The sequence below is a fragment of the Notothenia rossii genome, assembly GCF_949606895.1.
Source record: "Notothenia rossii genome assembly, chromosome: 7".
NCBI lineage: Eukaryota > Metazoa > Chordata > Actinopteri > Perciformes > Nototheniidae > Notothenia > Notothenia rossii.
In genome coordinates this window covers 21,017,416-21,040,512 of record NC_136905.1, presented here as the reverse complement: position 1 = coordinate 21,040,512, position 23,097 = coordinate 21,017,416, and the positions used below count along the sequence as shown (strand labels likewise).

General features: G+C 45.7%; 1 protein-coding gene across 2 annotated transcripts in view; it reads right to left on the bottom strand.

Annotated features, from left to right (window-relative positions):
• Positions 1–192: 192 nt before the first annotated feature.
• The window catches only part of kirrel3l (kirre like nephrin family adhesion molecule 3, like), a 32,750-nt gene continuing 9,845 nt past the window's right edge, over positions 193–23,097 (bottom strand). The window contains exons 2-15 of one of the 2 annotated variants that reach the window (XM_079691348.1): positions 11,960–12,115; positions 11,175–11,324; positions 9,129–9,286; positions 7,541–7,691; positions 7,272–7,377; positions 6,812–6,960; positions 6,587–6,714; positions 5,337–5,463; positions 5,084–5,184; positions 4,069–4,267; positions 3,113–3,232; positions 2,812–2,921; positions 2,562–2,651; positions 193–2,442 (exon numbers count right to left, since the gene is read on the bottom strand). In XM_079691348.1, coding sequence (XP_079547474.1) covers positions 1,948–2,442; positions 2,562–2,651; positions 2,812–2,921; positions 3,113–3,232; positions 4,069–4,267; positions 5,084–5,184; positions 5,337–5,463; positions 6,587–6,714; positions 6,812–6,960; positions 7,272–7,377; positions 7,541–7,691; positions 9,129–9,286; positions 11,175–11,324; positions 11,960–12,115 — 2,240 coding nt within the window. In that variant the 3' untranslated portion in view covers positions 193–1,947. The remainder of the gene's footprint in view (positions 2,443–2,561; positions 2,652–2,811; positions 2,922–3,112; positions 3,233–4,068; positions 4,268–5,083; positions 5,185–5,336; positions 5,464–6,586; positions 6,715–6,811; positions 6,961–7,271; positions 7,378–7,540; positions 7,692–9,128; positions 9,287–11,174; positions 11,325–11,959; positions 12,116–23,097) is intronic. The other variant, XM_079691349.1, reaches the window with a different exon arrangement.

The window sequence follows — 23,097 nt, the reverse complement described above, 5'->3', positions numbered from 1 at the left end:
ACCATCTCATCTGTCTTCATTAAAAGCAGCGCACCGCTGGGGGAATAGGAAAATCAACATAGACAGTGCTGCTAATTTATGTATTCATCATTGTTGCTACATGGGAAGCTTTGTTTTGTCGCTGTTCCCCATGCCCACCGAAGCTCCTCGGCAGGCTGATTAACTCTCAGGATTCACACCAGCCAGTTGTTTATCGGAAATGGTTTTATTTAAATATAAATATGTGTACAAAGGTACAAGCAACGATAGCTCATTATCACCAAATAAAGTCTTAATACATTATTAAAAGAATGAACAAACACATGGCAATTAGTTGTTCCAAAAAAAAGCATAGTAACTGCATTCAATGATTGATGAACAACTTAGAGAAGAAATTCTGTGGAACAAAATAAATCAACCAAGAAAGATACATATGTATATAAAGATACTTTACAATAGAGCAGCTTACACGCTGTACATTAAGGCTTATATAAAATATAAAAATAAAGACAAGCGATGATGTTTTCCTCCTTACTTGTGACATTTGTTCTCATCAGGCTGCCTGGTAACAGCTTTTTAGACAAATGGCAGTACAGGCGTCCATACTGAAACATCCAGGAAGTGGAATGCAACTGGGCCAGGTGCAGAAACCAATGTCTCAAACATGAAATGGACATGAATATAAACGCTGAAGATTTTCACTAGACACATCATTTGCATGCAACAGAGAGAAAGTATGGGCTCAGCCATTTGTACAGATCATTAAGTGTTTCAGGGTAGTACTGTTTCTTGTAAACATTGAGACAATTTGATTGAGATGTAAAACAAGTGTATGGTCCACATTAGGACAACCTTACATGTCTTTCCCCAACTGAGTCTGCTGAAGATGACGCTGCATTCAAGTTTATTTCAAGTTCAAGATTGCCCCCATTCTGCAAACCACCACTTTTGATTGTTCGAGTATCAGCCTCGTCTTCATTTTAACAATCAGAAACAGTACCAGGGAATGGACAGCAGGCTTCAGCCCCAGTTTTCCCCCATACAATTATCACCATCTTTGGGTTTTCATGGCCTTATCGTGTCCATCTTGGTACAACACAGTTAACAAATAGCCCTCCATTACAATGATGGCTAAAATACACATTCTCTTCTTTCTCCTTCTCCACCGGTAAGCAACACTGCTATCCAACGTGTTAGGGTTAAAATCAGAAGAAGATTCTGGAATACAGCTCAGGCCAGAAGTATTCCACCACTGATTAAACTTCTACAGTGCCCGTAGCACTTGTTGGTCAGTAGAGCTAGCCTGTTGTGCAGAATAGTTTGTCTTTCTCTGTGGATAGCTCAGCCTTTTGTGAATGATCGACACAAATGTGCTTAGAATTTCTTTCGCATGCCAACAAAACACCAAATGACAGACAACAGTAGGTCTTTCATATCAGCTTTTTTGAACCTCCTAATGTCTTCGCTTCTAATGTCTTCTTTCAGTATTTAAGAGGTCACATTTCATAGTTCAGTAGACTCTGAAAGGCAGGTAAACAGCTACCCCAGTCATTTTGGCCACCCAAATTCAGGAGATGTATTTCATTTATTTTCTAGTTGGCCCTTGCACTGACAGAATATCTCCACAGGTTTGGGTGGCCATTATGTAGGCATTACCTGGTGAGGTATCACACTGTAATCATAACTCTGACTTGAACATCACAATCTGCTGAAATCTCCAGCTCAGGAGTTCTACAGTCAGCATTTTTGTAGATCCCGTCATCCAACACAACAAATAAAGGTTGGTTATCCAATAACCAACATAAATCATATGGCTCCCTCCATATACTGTCCAAACATGTCCTTGAAGGAACGTCCGAGTTAAGTAAGTCTCTGTTCATGTTAGTCCAGCCACACTTGAATGTGGAGGTGACAATGGTTATTGACTCACTGCTCCTGTACTCTTCTTTTTCAAAATATTTTGTCCAATCAGACATGCGTCTGCATACGTTGTGAAGGCCGGCCATAGTCAGACTGCTGGGAGGATACTTGCGAAGAGGCATAAGAAAAGCGAGACGAGCTGGACACCTTGCTTGCCTGATCTGATTGGTCGTACGCATCCACCTTCTCATAGGAAGCTGGCTTAACGTAGCTGGTGAAGGCGCGGCCATAGGTGGCGGGTGGTAGGTAAGCAGAGCCACTGTAGGCGGGGTCAGTGGGGTAAATGCTAGCTGGCTGGGTGGGCTGTTGCTGGGCAGCCTGCTGCTGTTCATACGCCGTCCTGCCCGCTGTGGTGGTGGCGTACCGGTGGGAGAAGTCATAGACACGAGGCTGGGTGCCATGCTGACCGTATATAGGGCTGGGGGAGGGCAGCTGCGATGGAGTGTAGACTGGCCGAGTGTTGGGCACATATTCAGAGAACCCACTGCTGCGGATGTGGCGGTCCTCGTTACCATGGACATTATAGTAGCCATTGGTGGGGTCCTATGAGAATGAAGATAAATCATGAACTCTGCATGGTTCGGTTTTATGCATTAATGATGAAAAGAACGCATTCTCGCTGTTTTGAGAGTGTTTCTTTAAGACTGTTTTTTCAGTTGTACCTTGATGTCCGATCTCTCATCCTCCTCCTCTTCCAGGAGGTCGCTGTGTTCTGTGCGCGACGTCCCAGGAGACTCGCTGCTGTTTGGTGCCTGAGGGAAAGACCGAGAGTTTTTTGAAGAATTATTTAGATGAGCATGACCTCACTTGAATAAGAACAAAACAAAGTCGGAGCAGTACGGTGTTGCTGTGAATTTTCCATCAATAGAGATATCTATGTGGAATACAAAGACGGTGCTCAAAGAAATGTACCATTGGCTCTTTGACATCTTCTTCATCATCATTGCCACGTGTAGCGTTGTGATCACTATGAACAATCTGAACTCTGATGTCACTCTTGGATAGACGAGTGCACCTTTTACCTGCAAGGATTAAAAAGAAGAGTAGCTTTAGTAAACGAGCATACTTCTCCATTACAATTTAAAACACATTTATTCCAGGGTGAAACGGCACACAAATGTAACAAACTGTTACATTTTCAGCACACAAATGACAAAGACTCGATTGTGTTAGATTTGAAGAATTGGCTGTTGACCCTCTCGCCCATACTAACCATTGAGCTCACCTTTGCCTGTGTGCCTGCAGCAGAGGGAGACCAGAGTAATGACACAGATGAGCAGGACACAGCCTCCACCTACTGCTCCCCCCACAATTATCAACATCGGCAGGGCTTCTGTAACAAGAACAGGAATAGAGGAAAAGAGTGGGGTGGGGTGGGGGGGGGGGGGGGGGAGTAGATAGTTGTCAGGAGAAGAGGAGGGTTGACAGGAGAGATAGTAGAACATAAGTGTCAATGTCAAGAACGTACAGATCAGAGCAAAAAGAAATAAAGAGATCCCTTCATTTGTCCTGCTAATCCCGGCAACGTCAGCGCCTATATCAATTCATCTGCGGTAAGCCCCCTGCCCGCTGATAGCTAGCATATACTCATGCGGGCAATCTGGCATCCCTCAGCCGGGCTATTGTCTATAATCTCTCTGAAAGAAGGGTAACACGGCCTGACATGCAATGAAGCAACAGACAGTAATCTAATTAGAGATTCCAGGAGATACCGCCGTCCATTTCTCCAGAGACCCCACTCGGCTACGTTGATGTAAATTGCTGGCGAGGACCTTATTTTTGGTGTCTGCTGCAACAAAGGCTTCCACTAGCACAGTGGAGTAGTACTACTAGCTTATTTTAAGATCACTTAAAAGAGGGCTGCAGCCTTAGATGCTTAACTTGGCTCTGGGACAGTGATAGAGAATACGAGCCCAACCGCAAATGCATGTGGCTTCCTCTAATTGACTTTTGCCCCCAATCAATATCTACGTTATGGGGCAAACATATTCATTAAAGGAACCATCTGCTGATTAAATCATATCGATTTGGAGGAGTATAATTAAGATAAGCACGAGACGGGAGTACTGCTGTCGCCTAATCTGGCCCCCTTCGCAGCAAGGATTGAGAGGATCACTGTAAATTCTGCGGAGGGCTCTAGTGGGGGTTATTACTCTTTTTTCTCTGTACCTTGCTCCTTCAGTGTGACCAGGGCGGTGTCTGTGCCGAAGCGGTTCCAGGCGGTGCAGTTGTAGCGCAGCTGGAAATCCTGCGCCAAAGTCTCAGACAGCACCAGGGTGGACAGCACTCCGTGGTCACCGGCGACCATCTGCACTGAGTAACGTCCGGAGGAACCAGATGACAGGCTCACGTCTCCGAAGGTCCACACCTGTTGAGAGGAGAATGAGAAAAGACAACTGGGAGTAAGTCACTTGTCTATGAAGTGTGCAGAGGCCTGTTTATCGTCAGATCCTGGCCTGCCGCTGACTGAACACCAGATTCTCTCTCTGTTCTCGACCGCTAACGTGCTACGTGGCTGACACAGCTCACACGCTCATGTTTAAGCTGCCTCCCACGTCTGCCCTGCAGGTGAGGCCTGAGGAGGGTTTAGGTAGCTGCACTATGAAATAAGGCTCTTCTCTGCCTTCTCCTGCGCAGGGCCAGCAGGGCACCTTTCTCTCACTCCTCTTCACACCCTAATTATCCTCTCTCAGCCCAGCGTACGTTCAGCAGTTCAATAGGGTCAGCCTAGTGATGCCTCTTGGGCCGCTAATTGAATGCGGTTTGGCTGAAACCTGCAGGAAGCCGGTCTCCCACAGCTCGCCCAACTCCAATGTCTCTACAGTCAATGTCGGAGCAATTACAGTTGTGTGTGTGTGTGTGTGTGTGTGTGTGTGTGTGTGTGTGTGTGTGTGTGTGTGTGTGTGTGTGTGTGTGTGTGTGTGTGTGTGTGTGTGTGTGTGTGTGTGTGTGTGTGTGTGTGTGTGTGTGTGTGTGTGTGTGTGTGTGTGTGTGTGTGTGTGTGTGTGTGTGTGTCGGCTAGCGAGTGAAGTGGAGACGTGTTGGCTGCAAAGGTGTGAAGGTGAGGTCAGGGGTAAAGCTGCGCCGACTGATGTCTCTTATGGGGGGTGTGGGGGTGCAAAGTATGCAAGTGAACAAGTGAACAAGTGAACGACACGCAAGACAAATACAAGGGATAACTTACAATCTTATCAGGTGGGGGGCTGCTTTCCACTCTGCACTCCAGCTTGCCCTTGGAGTGCTTGACAGCGTGCTGCGTGGCGTCCACTGTGATGATCGGTGGGCCTGGTGTGAGGAAGAAAGAACGAGCAGAACATACAAATAAAATAAAAATACTGCCCGATGCAAAATTGTCATATCAATCGTGATGCTATTTAATCATCACATCAGTGAAAAAACATTAGAACCCACGGTGGATACTCCGAAAAGCCACTCACCATTAACGGTCAGAGTGACATCTCTCTCTCCTACTCCTATCCGGGGTACGATGGCCTTGCAGATGTATGTTCCAGCATCCTCCTGGGTAACAGCCTTCAGCTGCAAGGTGTTGCCATTACTGAGGACCTGGTGAGGAATTCAGAGAGACAAGTGAGAAGAGTGTCGGAGAGAGAAGGAGTGAGAAAGAGCGAGGTGGTGGGGAGAAGAGGCAGAAAAAAAGAAAAACCTGGACCTTTATCGGTGGCTAACTCATTGTGGAGGCAGCACAGAGGTGGGCTGACCATTGTAACAAATGCTGGTGGTTTGAGTTTAATTTCATTGTGAACAGCTTTAATCACAGCATTAAGCACTCCAGCCATCGCTGAGTGACCGTGCTGCTGGGGAGATTGTTGTAATTAAACAGTGGGGACAGAACAGAGAGCACTATGGTGCGAGTGGGCCCTAGCCTTTGGAGCTGCTACACTCACTCACTCTTTAGCTCATTGATCCTGTCATTCCATCAAGCTGTGATTAATCCATTTACCCCCACTCCGTCCTCCTTCCTCTCTACACCCCCCCCCCCCCCCCCCCCACACACACACTCTCTCCAATTTTTTATTTCACTTATGGAGTAACCCAATTAATCCATTACTGTGTGAGGGACAGTGGCAGTGGGTGGATTAGAAAAATGCCTGCGTTTCCACTCAGAGTGCCTGAAAGTGTTCACCCTCTGAGATGACTATCGCTTACGCCATCCCACAGCAATCTTTGCTTGGGGGGGAGGGTGGTTACTCTAGCATCGCCTCAGGAATTATATTAGTCGCCAGGAGAGACGCTCCTATGGGATGTCCCCAATGAAAGACTCTTACCAGAATGACGTAAAGCGTAGGTGGAAATGTCCAATTTGTTCCACCTACGGAAATGGACTTTTAGGAAATATTGAAGTGCAGTGACGTCAGCCCTTTTTAACATCTAAGGCTGTTCTAAGAGTTTAAGTCACATTCTTCTAGAACCACAGATTGATTGATCTGTTAATAAGAGTTATGACATGTGCCTTGATTATGCAGTATGAATCTGTCAGTGGACAGACAGATTCCTGCCAGAGGCTTTGCCCCTCGGGGAGCGTGGAGAGAGAGGAGGTGTTAAGGATTCAGGATTGTGGGGAAATGTGTGAGGGATTCGCGCCTCAAGGCCTTAAGTGAATGCCTCTCTCTGGAGGGATGGTGTTGAAGCGTTAAGTTAAAGTGGCGACTAGTGTTTGTTGCCTTACCACGCTGGAGCCCTGCTTGGTCCAGGCCAGGGTCAGAGGAGGGTTACCAGTCCAAGCACAAGTAAAGGCTGCGTCCATCCCCATATCCACAGTCATCGGCTTTGGCTCCGACATTAGTCTGGGGCCAACTGGGGTGAACAACAGTCAGTTACAATCAATAATAAAACTGCTTTTACAAATCATATACCTCGAGAAATTACACCACACTGTATATATTAAACTCACATTGGACATCGACCAGCGTGCTGACATTGGTGCTGCCCACAGAGTTAGACACCTCGCAGGAGACGGGGTCTGTGAAGTAAGAGTAGTCCACCGTCACCTCAAGGCTGTCCCCATTTGCTTCAGAGATGGGAACTCCTCCTTTTGACCACCTGGGACAGATGAATAATCACATTATACAGCCGCATTAGTTCAGGGAAGATACTAAGCCATGCGTAGCAAAGTGGCTATTAGCCGATTCATGGCTTGTGTCAATCATAATTAAACGCTGTCAATCAAGCAGCACATTCTACCCAATGAATCTACCACACATTGTGCTGCTTTCTTTGGATGACATTTTTACTCTGGTTGGCAGCAAATAATGCCTTGAAATATGGTGCGATTGTGCAGCATCATCATCTTAAGACTGCTGGCTCTGCATGTATGGCGGCAGCACAAGAGGGAAGAAATGCAGGATGGATACCTGTATCCGGTGATTTCAGGATTGGCTGAAGCAGAGCAGATGAAGAGGACCTTGGCTCCCTCGGTCACAGTCTGCGGCTGCACTGATAGAGTCACTGAAGGAGGGTCTGTTGGATGGAAAAACCTTCATGTTACTGACACAAATTGGATTCAGCCATCGTGTTGGCACCGTTCACCTTTTAATACTGCGACAGAATTAAATGTGCTTTACTGATCGCTGCACACGGCATTCACAAATATGTTGGTGTTTGCTGTTGCCGGGACACTCACGCTGGACATTGATAGTGATGGATGTCTGTCTTCCAGCGGGAGCAGCTGGGTTAAGGACCCTGCAGGTGTAGGTGCGCCCAGAATCACTGTCCTCAGGGACAATTGGGAGCATGCTGACAGCTGACTCCTTCTTTCCATCCTCCATCATTGTCTGTAGAGTTACACAAACACTGTTATATGGATGCCGGAGCAACAGTTAACATTCTGTGCCTTTTTAAAGAAAGACTCTTACAATTGAGTAGAACTTAACATCAGCTGCAAAAGCAAGTCGCTTGCTATTCGTGATCACACTACTTCAGGAATATCTCTATGACACTGCAGGTCTTATATTTTCAGGGGTAAGGCGTTGGAATTGCCGTCCCGTTCTTTGGCATGGCAGTTAAATCATATATTTTATGGTGCAGCGGGGGATATTGTGCTGTTCCCACATTTCTGAGAGTGTTCCCCGTCAGCGCTCCTTGTTTGTCATCATCTTTTAAAATCTATTTACTGCTCACCGAAATCAATACTCCTAAGTGAGGAAAGGTGTAGATTCTGAGGATATGACTCACCGCTATCTCCCTCTCTTCCTCACACACACACGCACCCACACAAATACACACACACACACACACACACACACACACACACACACACACACACACACACACACACACACACACACACACACACACACACACACACACACACACACAAACACACCACACAAACAAACTGTGATGGCCAAGGTGCCTGTGTGTCTTTTTTTTTGGGTGTCACACATCTTAGGAAGAGTGCGAGCTTAGTCATTTCCCTGGACTCTCAAATCAATGGACGCCAGCTTTCATTCCTCAGCCAGAGACACAAAATGCACTCTTATGCTAGATCAAATCACCTCCCTGCCTGTCACCACCCCTCACTAGGACTACGCTTTCTCTGCCCCCAGTCACATTTAATGTTAGAAATGCTGTTTTTCATAAAGCTATCTCACTATTTAACACTATATATATCTTTTTTTTCTTCTTTTCCTCCCTCCCTCCCTCCCTCCCTCCCTCCCTCCCTCCTCCAATCTCTTTCCCTCCTTTCTCACTCCAGGCTCTCGCCTCCTTAAATGTGGCGTTTAGCGTCGTTTAGCGTGGTCAGAGAGCATGAAAAATGTGACACTTTCCCAGCCGTGGCTGGCTCACGCTCCGGCGCATCCCCATTGTGTTTCTGCATTGTTGTGGGGGATTTCTTCTCTGCAGAAACTCTACTGTATGAAACACTCATGCCTGTCTGAGCTTTGGCATGCTCCAGTTATGCTGTAGTGTCGCTGCATTAGCGAGCAAAGGGGGTAAGGGAGGGAGGGAGGGAGGGAGGGAGGGGGGAGGAGGAGGAGGTGGGGTGGGAGGTTGGGTCAGGCATGAGTGAAAATGGGAGGGGGACTGCAGAGAGTGAGCGAACAAATTGTGTGAGAGAAGGGTGGTGATAGAAACAAAAAAACTGTGAGAAAAATACTTCTGTTTTGAGAAGCTTTGCATGTATTTCTGCCTGCTGATATGTGTTGTAATACTGTGTGGTTGTTAGTGATTGAATGATAATGCTGGGCATGTATGTGTTCTCACTGTACCTTGGAATAAATTGCCGTCTCCATGACCTCTCCATCTCTGTACCAGGTGATCTCGGCAGCAGGTTTGGCTCCTGAGGCTCTGCAGGTGAGATTGTGTGGTGTGTGGGCCTTAAGACGTACAACAGGGCCGCCCTCCACCACAGGGTCTGCAGGAGGAACTGTAAAGAAAAACAAACATACCACTCAAAACAAAAAAACTCATTACAGCTCCAGGCCAGCGCAGAACCACAAAGAAGTCATACTGTTATTGAGTTGCTGTTGCTCTTAGCACAGCATCAATACTTCGCAACAGCAAAAGAGGCAAACAATATCATCTTATGGCCATGTGTCTGTTTAACAAGGTGTAGTTTCAGATAGGAGAGATGGCAGAGAACAGTTGTCATTTCGTAGAAAAACAGACTCAACCATATTTATTTCCTTTCTTGGGACTAGCATTTTTACTCTATTTGCTCTGACTGTTGCAGAGTGATGTTTCAACAGAATTGCTTATTTGTTCATTTATTTGCATGGTTTCGCACGCATCACTGGCAAGCCAAGCGTGCCACCCCTGATGAAGGCGTCTATCTCCCCAACCAATATGAGAAGGCGTAAACATGGGGTTTGTGCTGGCCTTTCTCGCTCCCTCCACCGAACCAATTTCACTGTGTGTATCTGAATTGTCAGAGGTCCTTCCGCTGCCGCGGCACGGACACTAATGGAATCCGAATGCTAGGTGATTTTAATTTCCATGCCGATTCCCCTGACTGCACTCCTGCCGTTGACTCCTTTGACTGTGCAGGGTTGCTTTGGTCTCATCTGGCCACATTGATTTGCACACACACACACATATTGGCACGTGCATAGAAAAACCACCTTCTCTATTTAACACTCTTATGTGCAAGCATAAACATAAACCTCAGGTTCCTGACCGATGCACTTGATTTCCTTTTTATATATTTATGAAATGCATATATTGTTCATGATCCAGCAGCCTTGGTTTTTCAGAGTGCATTAAATGTAAAAGTGGAAGTTTCATCAACTTCTGTTACTGCCTCCACATGGGTCGTGTACGGCTGTGTGTGGGCATGTGGTCAGAGCTGTGCTTTGTGCCGACAGTTACTCTAGACCCAGGAAGGTGGGCTAATAAACACAGGTGAACTCTAAATCTCATCATTTAGTTGAAATGTACCACTTTTGATCACAATCTCCTTGCCTTTCCATGGCAACCCAAGCTTTGCCCACGTCCCCCTTGAGAACTTTGAATACACACCTTAATGGCGACATACAGATTCAGTGTTGCACATTGTTGTAGCATAAGCTGTGCCATCATGTTTATTTTCCCTCTTTTCGTATGGTTCTTGTGTGTAGGTGTATACTGTATGGACAATTCACGGGAAACATGAATGGAGTGATGTTCCTTTGCATGCCACCAGATGCCAGCAGTGCTTTGCCGATTCCAATTCCCATAAGATACGGCCCTTAATCCCCCGCCCCCCACCCCCCACCTCTGAGCTTCTGTGTGAAGAAGTAGATCACTCACATCATGTTAATGTAAAACCGCCTTGCGGTTGACAAATGTTGTGGCTCACTGTAAAATGTGCTAACTGTGCAGACCCTGACTTTCAAGCGGCTACGCAAGTCATTTGTGACTGCAGCAATCACATTATCCTAGACGTCCACAGTCTTGATTATCGCTACTGAGAGCAGAGGGGTTTCCTTTTTTCTAGATAAATCTCTCGGCTGAGCGTGGCTCGGTTTGAATTATACTATCAGGACATGATTTAAACCAGGAAACAAAATGTACAGCGGGCTTATCTTTAATGGTGATAGAGAAGTTGTTTAGAAAAGGAAGGAGTTTTTTAACATGAGTATAGTGTATGTTAAGTTGTGTTTTTAAATGTGAATATATTTTTGGGTATTGTACATTATACACAAGTACATATTTAGCCTACATGTTTCTGTGTTTTGTGATGAAGACACTCCCCTGATTGTTCCCAAGCGCTGCCAGCCTGTAGGCCTTGGCACGAGGGCCTGCTGTGAGGATCATGCATGAGCTGTGTATCTTACCTAGTACAGTGAGCTTGGCTCGGTGGGAGCGCAGTCCCGCCTGCGTAGCCTGACACTCATACACTGCGTCATCCGCCAAGTCTACCGAATCGATCATCAAGCTGTGCTCGCCTGATAGCGGGTCGCCCATTAAGGAATAGCGCGTCCAGCCTGCGTGAAGCCAGCACAGAGAATAGAGTCAGAGACAAACAAAACCACACAACAACAACAAACACATTATGAAAGGACCATAAAAATGAACAGACTTGTGTGCTGAACAAAGGCAAGAGAAATGTGGCATGGCTCTTTAAGACACATATGAAAGCAAGCAGCACCTCACTGAGCCAGGCATTGAGCCGCTGTGTTATACTGTAGAGCGGCGTGAGGCTGGGAATGCAACACGTGAGAAGGCTGCTGCATGAGGAGCCTGTCCTTTAAAGACAGACACAATAAAGATGGGGTGGCTAAGGTCAAGAGGAAGCCTCTCCACCTTCTCTGTAGTCAGCCACACATTTAAATGTCAGCGTGTGACAAAAGCCAATTGATTATCTACCTTCCTACGAGACCCTTAAAATGCTAAACAACAAATTAAAGTTCGGTGTGTGCAGCTGTTAGCCGACCTGTCTGCAGTACATTGTTCTCTAAACATTAATTTGCGTAAAACTCCAGCGGTCGACACAGACGGACTTGGTTTCTAATGAGACCTGGCATTGATCGTGGCAAGACAGACAGAGACAGAGAGAGCAATAAATACACAGAAAGCGGGTGAGAAAGGAGAGGGAGAAATAAGAGGTCAGTGATAATACCTGGTAGGTCTCTCTCTCCACCTAGTGCCAGACCATCTTTGGTCCATTGTACCATTCCCCGATAACCCACGATAACACAGGGTAAAGTCACCGACTGGCCGGATACAACCACCTGGTCCTGGGGCTGCTGAGAGAAGTAGGCTGCTTGGGTGGCTGCTGTAAAAACAGAAAGAAAATCATAGAGATGTTAATAAAAAGTATTTTAGAAATATTATTTTCATGATTGGTAATTGAACATTTCATAGAGAAGATCACCAAATAGCTAGTAAGTGAATTGGTACATAGGCATTTTACAAGAACATGAGTACACTTCTGCAGTGCCAGCAAAGATGTAGTATGAGAAAAATAAAACTCGCATTGTAAGTGGTGTGAAAATGAAAAAGGGCAGACTGCCATGAACTAGTCTGCTCACTCTTGTTTTCATGGTACTTGCTGAGAGAAAAGACAAGACCGACATGTGTGAAAATATTATTTATTTTCTCTATAAATTTGGCTTCTAAGAGGAAGAGTCAGATGCGCTTCATAAGTTATTTAACTTCTTCTCGAGACCATATGGTTATATGCTCGCTGACATGAAGCAAACACATTTCTGAGGGGACAAATCTGCCACTCTTTCAGTGTGCTTTTTGTAAAAATGGATGTTAAACAATCAAAACTCCATTAAAGTTCCCAGGGGAACCATTCGTTTGAGCCTGCTGAAAGTCAGTGGAGACACCTGCCGCCGTTCTGCTGCTGTGTTTAACCACGGCACACGGTCTCACTGGATTGGCTGGCCTGCCTCGACACGCATACAGAAACGCTGCGTGAATACGGATCCACGGCTCCAACTGTTTGTGCCACTATGCTAAAGATTGAGTATTACAAACCCTACTGGCAGGGGAAGATGGAAAGACTCCAGAGGTAACTAATCCGTAGGGGAAGGTAGGAGGAGAGGGAGAGGCAGTTGGTTGGTTATCTAAGTGGGGTGTCTGTTTGAGTCGGGAAGAAGACTAAAAAAAAAAAAATCCCTCATTTTCCTTCTCTCTTTCTTTGTTGCTCAGAAGAGAATGGAAGGGAAGGGGGACGGAGGGAGATAAAGAGGGTTCTATTCAGGCAGTGCTAAGCCCCCCCTGAACTGCTTCTCTTGGTGGGAGCGCTTAAACAGACAGGGCTCCTCCCCCTCCCCAAGCAAAGAAAGCTGCTGAAAGGAGGGCAACATACGGCGGCCAGAGACGCACTATTGTCCCCTTGTCCCTCTCTTTTAATAGGCCTCTTCATTTCCAATCAATCCTGCTAAATGCAAGTTTAATAGCTTTTCAATAGCAGCTTTTCCCCCCAGAGGGTAGCTGGGATTTTCTCTCTCCCTCACCCCTTTTCTCTCCCCCCCTATTTCTTGCTCTATTCTCTCAAGTTTTTTTCTTTCTTTTTGAAAGGGGGGCTTCCGAGGTTGTTGGCAGTGTTTATTCTGCACTCAATTATCCACTTCATCTCGGGGTGCACCATGGACTGAACCCTGCCCCTCGCCCCCCCCTCTCCCTTTGCACCCTCTGTCTCTGTTACCCAACAGCACAATTAAAGCCGCCAAACAGTGAGTTCATCAGGAACGTGAGTTCTCCATGGATTACACAACCGCTGTGGTTTTCAACAACCGCCTCAAAAAACAATTTTCACATGCGCCCACTCTTTCTGATTCTCCATCTGGGCCAAAAGAGATGATAATAGATAGCTAAACAGGGAAAACATAACAGAGAACAATGCATGTTAGTCCTCAAATAATGTCTCCCTGCTACCAAAGTGCCTGGAAAGCCTATTGAGCTGTGGGTGCAAACAGGTAGCTGTTTATGTGTCACGCACTGTGGATCAAAAGAGGCCAATTTGAGAGCGTCAATGAGAAGTGAAACGTCTTCTAGCTCAGGCTATTAGGCGTTTAGCGAAGGCTGGCATTTTCCCATCATACCTTAAACAATTCTGTTTTCACAGTCTGCCTGCCTGTCCCTAACATTGTGCTCTGATGAGCGTTTTTATATGCCTCCCCTTGCATAGCAGGTTAGGGATTTTACTCTTTGTATTTGCAACAGTACAAACATTGATTGCAATTAACTATCTTGCCCAGAGTATCTAAATGTTTACAATGGGTAATAATTCTCCGCATTGGTTTATTGTTTGGATGGATTACATGCACTGAATTGTTTCTCTTTACCTCACCCACATACAATTTCTCATGCTCACATATGGCAATTAACGTCACGCGCACAGGCATACAATTGCAGGCGTACAAATATAGAGTGCAGAGTATGTGCTGTAGCGAATGTCTTCACACCACATGAGTGATTCATTGCTCTCCAGATCCCTTATTGAAAATGCTCAACAGAACATCTCGACTGGCTAATGACTCATGCCAGATTCCTTTAATTCCTCCTTGCTGAATTAGACAATTCGTTGACGGTGTATTAGCAGCTTAATTACATGAATACATTTCTGACGGGGAGAGAGGGAGGAACAGAACCAGACAAAGGAACCATGGAGGAGAGGCGGGCAGAAGAAGTAGCTGTGGGTGTGAGGAGGCTCGTTCTTGGTGTGCTGATGTACACAAACACCACAACGCCATCACTTTTAGTGTTTTCTCTATACTTAAAATAGGGAGTCTGTTGGCTGCAACTGAATCGCATTTGAAAAGAAAGATATGAATCCCCTTGAAATCCCACATTCCTTCGGTAGATGTGAGTTATTTACCATGTCGTTCTTACGCAGGTAAATATGTGCGGCATAGATTAATTGTACCACATGCGGTGTGCTTAATGTTACTTTAAAGGCAGCCACAATTTGGATTTCCAAGTTCTCATCACGACAAATTACATCAACATTTACTTGGTTTCTTACCTTCGCTGTGTCTATGTGTGTATGAGCACTTTTCCATCCCCCAGTAACAAGGTCAAAACACATTTGGCCTGATACATTTTAATCCGGATTTCTCAAAATGGAATATCATTTCACGCTGCTGGATGCACATGGGGCTAAGTTTGTGTGTGTGTGTTCATTTCTGCCCGCCTGTGTGAGCTCAGTGTGTGTGTGTGTGTGTGTGTGTGTGTGTGTGTGTGTGTGTGTGTGTGTGTGCATGCGCGCGTGTGTTTGTGTCTTAAGTTGTGCTATTTCTGTGTACATGTGGGTGTAAGCATCTGAATGTGTGAATGAGTGGAGGGTGGGGCAGTGTTAATATGGAAAGCGACTTGTCAGGCACCGGAGGGCACATTTAGCAGTTACTTTGACACAGTGACTTTGCTGTCACATGGTCGGACTTAAGTGCAAAACAGCCTCTCAGACTTGGACGCAACCTATTTAAGAGCTTTGCCTTGCCCCGATGCTGCCTGCACTCTCTCTCCCCCTCATCTGAGCTGATAGAGATACATCCACATCAGGAAGGATCAGGAAGAGATGGACAGATGTCAGCAATGATCCGTCCACCACTGGACATCTGCCTTGATAGAATTAGATTGGATATGGAAGTGTGTCTGTGTGTGTGTGTGTGTGTGTGTGTGTGTGTGTGTGTGTGTGTGTGTGTGTGTGTGTGTGTGTGTGTGGGGGGGGGGGGGGGGGGGGGGGGGGTGTGTGTGTGTGTGTGTGTGTGTGTGTGTGTGTGTGTGTGTGTGTGTGTGTGTGTGTGTGTGTGTGTGTGTGTGTGTGTGTGTGTGTGTGTGTGGTGTGCCGGCCATGATGTTAAAGACTGAGGAAGATAATTGCACTGCAGATGACCTTTTGATACATTTGGGATCTAACACACACAGTACATTGCATTTAGTACCAAATAGCCACGGTCATAATGTTTTATGCTATTTTGATAATCTGCCCAAAAAAAAGACACCATGGCTATAAATCAGAATTCAAAACGTCAGGAATAAAAAAATATATAAAATAACTTCAGAGTTTCTTGTTTGTAATGGCTCCGGCGGTGCACTCTGTCCATTTCCCTGCGTTGTTACAATGACACTCAACTGCACATGTTCATTCACTCTTAAGAGGCTCCGCGCTGCGTTTGCAGAGAGTCCCTATTTTAGTCCTGATTTTATTCCATGTCCCCGTTCCCATCTAGTGCAAAGAGTGCAACCTCCAGTCCTGTGGGGTCTATAAATATAAGTGCTCTCAACTTGACTGGACAATTTGCTCTTTGCAGAAATAATTCAAAATGTAAAAAAAATAGAGCCCTGATATCGCGTTTTTGACCCTGTGGTAGAGCCAGAATCCTGCGCCAAGCTGGTGTGAGTTCTCCACAATAAGTGGCTGAGAGGAGAAAATGAGGAGGAAAGAACAGACCCCCAGAAAACCCCCAGTACAAAACAAGGCAATTGGCAGAAAAGTGTCAAGCTTGGAATAAACAACCCCTTTCCCCAAATGCCATCCATTGTGCCTTGTCTAGATAAGGCTTCTAAATCGGGCTAGAAAATGCAAGCTCCATTTCTCTCTGTATGGAATTATTATCCCTTTGTTTTGAGTCAGGCTCTTTTGTCTTTCCCTTCCTGTGTGTGTGTGTGTGTGTGTGTGTGTGTGTGTGTGTGTGTGTGTGTGTGTGTGTGTGTGTGTGTGTGTGTGTGTGTGTGTGTGTGTGTGTGTGTGTGTGTGTGTGTGTGTGTGTGTGTGTGTGTGTGTGTGTGTGTGTGTGTGTGTGTGTGCAAACAGATAGTTGTGCTGAGGTAGCTGAACCCAAGAGTATGTCCCAAAGGGGACCCTGCACCCATCTCATGTTTGATCTGGCAACTAAGCTCATTACCACGACTCCTACAGAACTTCTGAGAGCTTGAAGAGGGACTAACAACAGATACCACCCACCAACTCGTTGCAGCGTGGCACCCAACACATGCACTGCTTGTGTGATGAACCTCCTTTTTGTTTTTTGTACTTGGACCATTGCAAACAGCCTCAGCTTGTGGCTCTGCAGATGGTCTCTTCTCTCATACCTTCATGTGTCCCGGCCTCCATTCAATCCTTTCTCTCCCATATGCATTCCAGCTGCACTCCCACCCACCGATTCTCACTATCTTTTTCCCATTCTGTGTTTTTTGTGCCCAAATTGCAGTCTAACAGCTTTTTAAGAGCTGTTTTGCCCGAGTTTAATCCTCCTAGCCTTTCCTTTCAGCCGTTATTCCATTGTGAACATATTGGCTCAGACATGGACCCTTTTTTTAGAGAGTGGACCCGCTCATCCACCCAAACCCCTCCCCCCTCAGCTGATGCCCCCCCACCCTGGGCATTCTCTACCATTCCTCTACAATACAAAATCCATCCTCTCATTCCTCTGTGATCACTCAAATGTCTACAGTCAGTGATCCGTGATCCCTGAAATCAATGCCTAGCAGGCCCCCTTTGAGAGTTATGTAAGGTGTTACTAATTGTTGATTTGCTTTCTACATGGCTCTTTCTGCCATCGCTCCACTTTTTTTCCGTGTCAGCTGTCATCTCCTGCCAGTCTCTCCCCTTGCACTTTCCATCCCCATCTCTTCCTCTCCTCCACCTTGTATCCCCTGCCCCCTTTCTCCTGCTCCCTGCATCCTGGTGTGAAAATCACAGGGGTTTGTGTCAGCTTGTCAACACAACACTCAAGCAAGCAGGGTAAGGGGACCAACAGAAAAAAAAGAAGGCCACTACATGTTGGAAAGACCGGAAAAACAGAGGTAAGGTAAAAATGGAAAAAGTGGGCTTCTGTCAGCTTCCAATTGCAAAGGAACGGACCATGAGAGGGGATTGATGGAATGCTGTAATCAGTCTGTCTCCGAGGCTGTCACCACAAGCTTTTTCTCCGCTGGAATAGGGCACTGCACACATCAGGCTGATCGCATGGGCGAGCAGCAGCAGAGTTTCTCCCCGGGTACCTGCTACAGCAGATGCAGTGGATAGAGTAATAGAGTGGTATGCATACAAGGAGGAGAAAAAAGGGAGGGAAAAAGGAGGAGGCTCTGGGGGGGGGGAGACCAAGAGTGCTGATGTGACATAGTCAGTGTGTGTGGATGTGAATGGTTCACGCAGTCACTGTGCTGCAGTGCCCGACAATGTGCCATAAATACCCTCATTCTAATGCTGTGTCCCCATACTTGCCACACACACACACTCACACACACACACACACACACACACACACAACACACACACACACACACACACACACACACACACACACACACACACACACACACACACACACACACACACACACACACACACACACACCCTTACCATCACACTTCCATATCTTTAGGGTTTGTAGTGGGCACAAGCATCTTTCTTGAGTATAATTCTAGCACAGCTTTTAAACCCCCCCCCCCCCCCCCCCACACACACACACACACTCCCCCCACTCTGAAGCCAACAGCCAAAGAGCTGAGAGCTGACTCCATGTAGACAGATAGCAAGTGACTGGCTGGCTGGCAGGAGGACAGGAACTAAAAAGCCATATAAAAAAGGAGAGAAAAGGGGAGGGAGCCAGTTGTAGCGGTATGAAATTGTCTGTACACATCAGCCAGCAGTGTTGACAAGATGTTGATTGAGCTAGTCTTGTCATTTTGTGTCATTCCTGCTTATCCCCCGTGTTTTCACTGCAAGACAGCTGCTGGCTGGATCTGTGTCACAGTTCCAGCCCTTTTCTGTCCCCTCTGCTACTCGTTGTATTCCTCGCTTTTTTCTCATTGTATCCCAATTTCCCACTCTGCCACCCCCCCCCCCCCTTCTTTCCCACTGTTTGGATGGAATGGCTTTTAGTATAATTTACTAAAACTTCTTGTGCTGTTTTTGTGTACTCACAATTGACAAGGTGGATAAAACAGCTATGTGACAGGAGGGCTTCTCAAAGATAAAAAAAGCCAAATATTTTCATAACCAACTGCAGATATGACAAGAACAAATACAGATATAAATAAATAATAGATTATGAATCCCTAAAACAATGAAGAGATAATGTTAAAATTGCCTCCTTCTCTTGCTTGTTCTAAAAGGCGGTGGAAATGAAAACAAAGGAAACCTCTACATAGATTCTGTACTGGGGACTCTGGGTCTAATGCCCTGGGGTGTCAATTAATTTAGTCTGGGGATTTGCGGCCTACTCTTCCTAATTGAGCCCAGTGGAGACCCCCATGGCTCTTCAAGATAGGAAGTAGTGCATTTCATAATTAATACTTTTTTCTCCTTTATTATTATTATTTTTTAATGAGGGTGGTAATGTTGTAAATGTATGCATCTCATTAGAGTAAAAGGGCCATCTACACTATTGTTCACTTGTGCAGTGTTAGCTGCTGGTGAGATGAATGAGAGAGACAACCTCATTCAGCAGCAGCGCGGCACACTGAAGTCATAGCTGTGCTTTTGTGTGTGTTGGAATGTAAAAACACAGCTAGCTCAATGAGAGTCTCATTAGTGTTGCTTAATATGTGTGCTTTTTAAAGCTTAGAGGTTAATGCCCGACTTGCCTCCATTTCACTAGTGCTCTCTTTAATTTGATGCATAATTCTTTTTTGTCAGCAGCTGAAAACAGCTTCTTCAGAAAAGGCAGCTGAACTGTGTTGTGAACTCTGCATCCAACAGGAACACAAAGGCACAAAAAACCCTTCTAATTAAACCTCTTTAAAGTTTGTCTCTTCTCCTGTTCGCTCCACATTACAGAAAAATATTTCGGAACTCTCCTATCTTCCATCTCTCTGTCCAGAGAACATAACTCGTGGCGATTAAACAAATTACCTCCCCTCCCAGGAGAGCCATAGATCCAGTGAAAACAATAAGTGTGTGATTCACAATGCAGCCGCCTCTGTTGTACAAACGGCCTTCAAATTGCCATTTATTAATCAATGTCTATAAGTCTGTGACCAGAATTTATCTTCTCTTTTTTCACGAGGTGGAGAAAAGGCAAGCTTTAATTCAACATCGCATTTTTATTCTGTTCATCATATTGCCTTGTAACTTGACTCATTCCTTTAAAATTGCTGATGACTAAAAAGCTTCCAGAGCATAATAAAGGGAGGAGAGAACGTTACCTGCCGACCTCAATACATCCTGCTTTGTGTTGAGAAAAGAAGGGAAGGGGGAAACTAATTTCCTGAAACTCCATTTCTTAAGCGTTGATTAGTAAAAGGAGCATAATTAGACTGAAATGTGAAGTCAGGGTTTTTCAGATTGTGCCGCTTCCTCTAGAAAAATCAGGCCATGATTAATGAATAAATGATTAATGAGTTCACTAATTAATCAATAATTATTAAGCAAGCACTCTGAACAAGAAACGGGTAATATGACAGTGAACAGTGGATATAAGAGAGGGTTAGGTTGTGTGTTCGAGAAAAAAGGATTCAGGATAATCTGTCTGTTTGTTCTGTCAGTTTGTTTTGTCTCTCGTTACAGGGGAGGGCAGAGATTGAAGGCTTAGCCCCTTCGTCTTGAGCCTCCTGAGTCAGCGGGAGTCATCTGGTGTGAGAGCGTTGACCTCAAAAGGCTGCATTTGCAAGTCCCCCCCCCCATATATCTTGGGGTCAGGTTTTAAATGTCGCCAGTGGTAAAGCCTGGCGTAACATTTGTCAACCACAGTGATGATGTTTGTATTGGGCGTAAAAGGCCACGCAACCCACACTCAACACCTCTGAAAAGGCAGAGGGTAACTCAAAGTTCCCTCTCCCAACCAGTCATCTCTCCACCCCCCTGTCTTTTAACTAGGACATCCCATCAATCTTTGATAATGTGCGGTGCGGGTCTCTCCTGTGTGGACCAGGCTGATGAGACATCACAACAGGGATTGATGTATGAAATGCTGGCTCCCCAAATGTAACTGTGATATACTGGACCGTTTTCAAGTCAAGTTTGACCTTTTTTCCCCGGATATTAATCGCTGCAGTGAAAGAATATATGTGTGATATATCCCTCCCCCAGGAGCTCCTCACACTTTATTCTTTGACATGGGCTTCTTCTATACCTTTAGCTTATTGGAGGTGGGGGCTTTTATTTGCCAAAAGTCCCCAGAGCTGTGACACAACAAGATATGGGGCACAGCATATTATTTTATAAGCGGATGGGTTTATTGTTTCTATTAAAATGCAGCATTTCTCTGTAAAGCTGCATTTTCCCCTACCCCCCCCCCCCCCCCCCCCTTGACACCCGGAAACACATCCTCAAAGCAAAAACATGAGAGGAAGATCTTTCATCCCTGCATATCTTTCCTGGCGTTTACTGCTGGCCTTATTAACAGAGTTGTGAGTGACGGAGGCAAGGTGTGCTGGGAGAATCTCAAGGGGCTTTGATGGAGGCAAGCGATGGAGCTCCAGCAAGCCGAGGGCGAGATCATGCTTGCGTTTATCCGCTCAAAATGCTTTGTAAAGTTCTTTGTCTTCGTACCCTTCTCCCTTAACACTTAGTTTACTCCTCCGTACGTTCTACTCTATTGTTTTTCTCAAACTGCCACCGGTTGGGCTAGTGCTGCATTCTGTCCTAACCATACCATGGCATTGCAGATTACCTCAGAGTCAACTGGCTGTGAATGGGCCTTTGTAAAGCTGGGTGGAATGGCTCATTGACTGTGAAACCCTGGACATATGGTGGCTCTGTGTTGGGATGTATCATGGCAGAGAATGCTGTGGGTTGGACTCTCGACCCTCGTCTGGCCTTTAAGACCTTACCGGCTGCACCAAAGTCTGGGGATTGATGAACTTAAACACTTCATTGTACACTCTGTTTTTTGGGGTGTGTTTTCTTTGAAGTTCTACTCTGGATGAAGAATGTAGCCTTTGCAGTAGCGGCAGATGTATGCTATGTGACTGTTTTACCGAAAACGAAGCACGCGCCCTTTTGCAGTGACACATACAGATGGACACACTACATGTATGTCTGTTGTTTTCATGGTGGTAGTAAAGCTACATGCTAACAGTACCAGTGCAGACTTCTACAGAGACATCTCCTTTTGTCCTGGTGCGATAAGACTATTAATTAATGTAACGTCTAGCACTCACTTTGGTGACATTACAACCCAAATGAAATTACATCACACGGGGAAATGACTTCACCCTACGTTGACATGTCTGGTCAAGACAAACAAAAGCAAACTTCAAACGTTTGAGACGTGCCTCTAAAAGAGCTCTTTTCTCTCTTTATTTTGCTGGTCTGCAAAATGAGACTTACTTTGCAGGTCACATCTACGAAGAAGCCTCAGGTTTGGGGCTCTGATAAACAAGTGGAGCGTTACAGGCTCTTAAGCGCATCTAGTGAGATGATCGATCATTAGACAGAGTGTGGAGATAACTCCCTCAGCTTGCTTGCTGGCTACCACTGATCCCATATCACCCTCGCAGGATATGGTATGAATCACAGGAAGTTGAGATCAATCTATATAGATTGTGCCGCTTGATTACAAATGAAAAAAAAAATCCCATTTGGCTTAGCCACTCGAATGCCTCAGAGTCTGGCTGCGTTGAGTGTGAATGTGTGGGTGTTTGCGACGTGCGGACCTACAGCTAAATAACAGCTTTGAAACGTTCTCCTTTTTACCGATTTCTGATATTTGTTGATCCCTCCCTACAATCTGTCCTATCTACATTCATTCATATACTTTGCTCAGTCCATCCTGCTCTTAAATCTGCCTTCTTGAGGGAGTCGTCTTTTAAATCTTAATTAAAACAGACTCCAAAACCCCCCACCCTCCCAGGGGCTGGCTGAAAGCAGCTTAGAACAATCATGAGGATGGATTAGAAGTGAGAAGAAGAGAAGAGGAGACGCAAAAGGGAGGGAGGGAGGAGGCAGAAAAACAACAACTAGAACGGAACGTCAGATGAAAATATTGAGAGAGGGAAGGAATGACCCCTTTCCTTCATCCCCCTGATCCTCTCTTCTTCCCCCTTCACTCTGTCTCTCCCTCTTTCTTAGGGCTCTGGAGTCTTGGCCTGACCTATTGACATTCAGACTCTCTGCAGATTAAGCAGCGAATAGAGCCTCTGGAAAGGGTAAACACACTGGAGGAACAATGACCAACAGGCAGCAACCTTATTGGATTCTAATTAACTGCCAGGAGAGATGGCTAGGGGCATGATAAGTGCTGTGGGACCCAAGTTAGTGCCCCAGACCTTAAGTACCACGACTCACAACACCCCTAATTTCTTGTAGATAGTCTCCCTTTTCACTTCTGTATCTTGATCCTTACTATTCTTCTG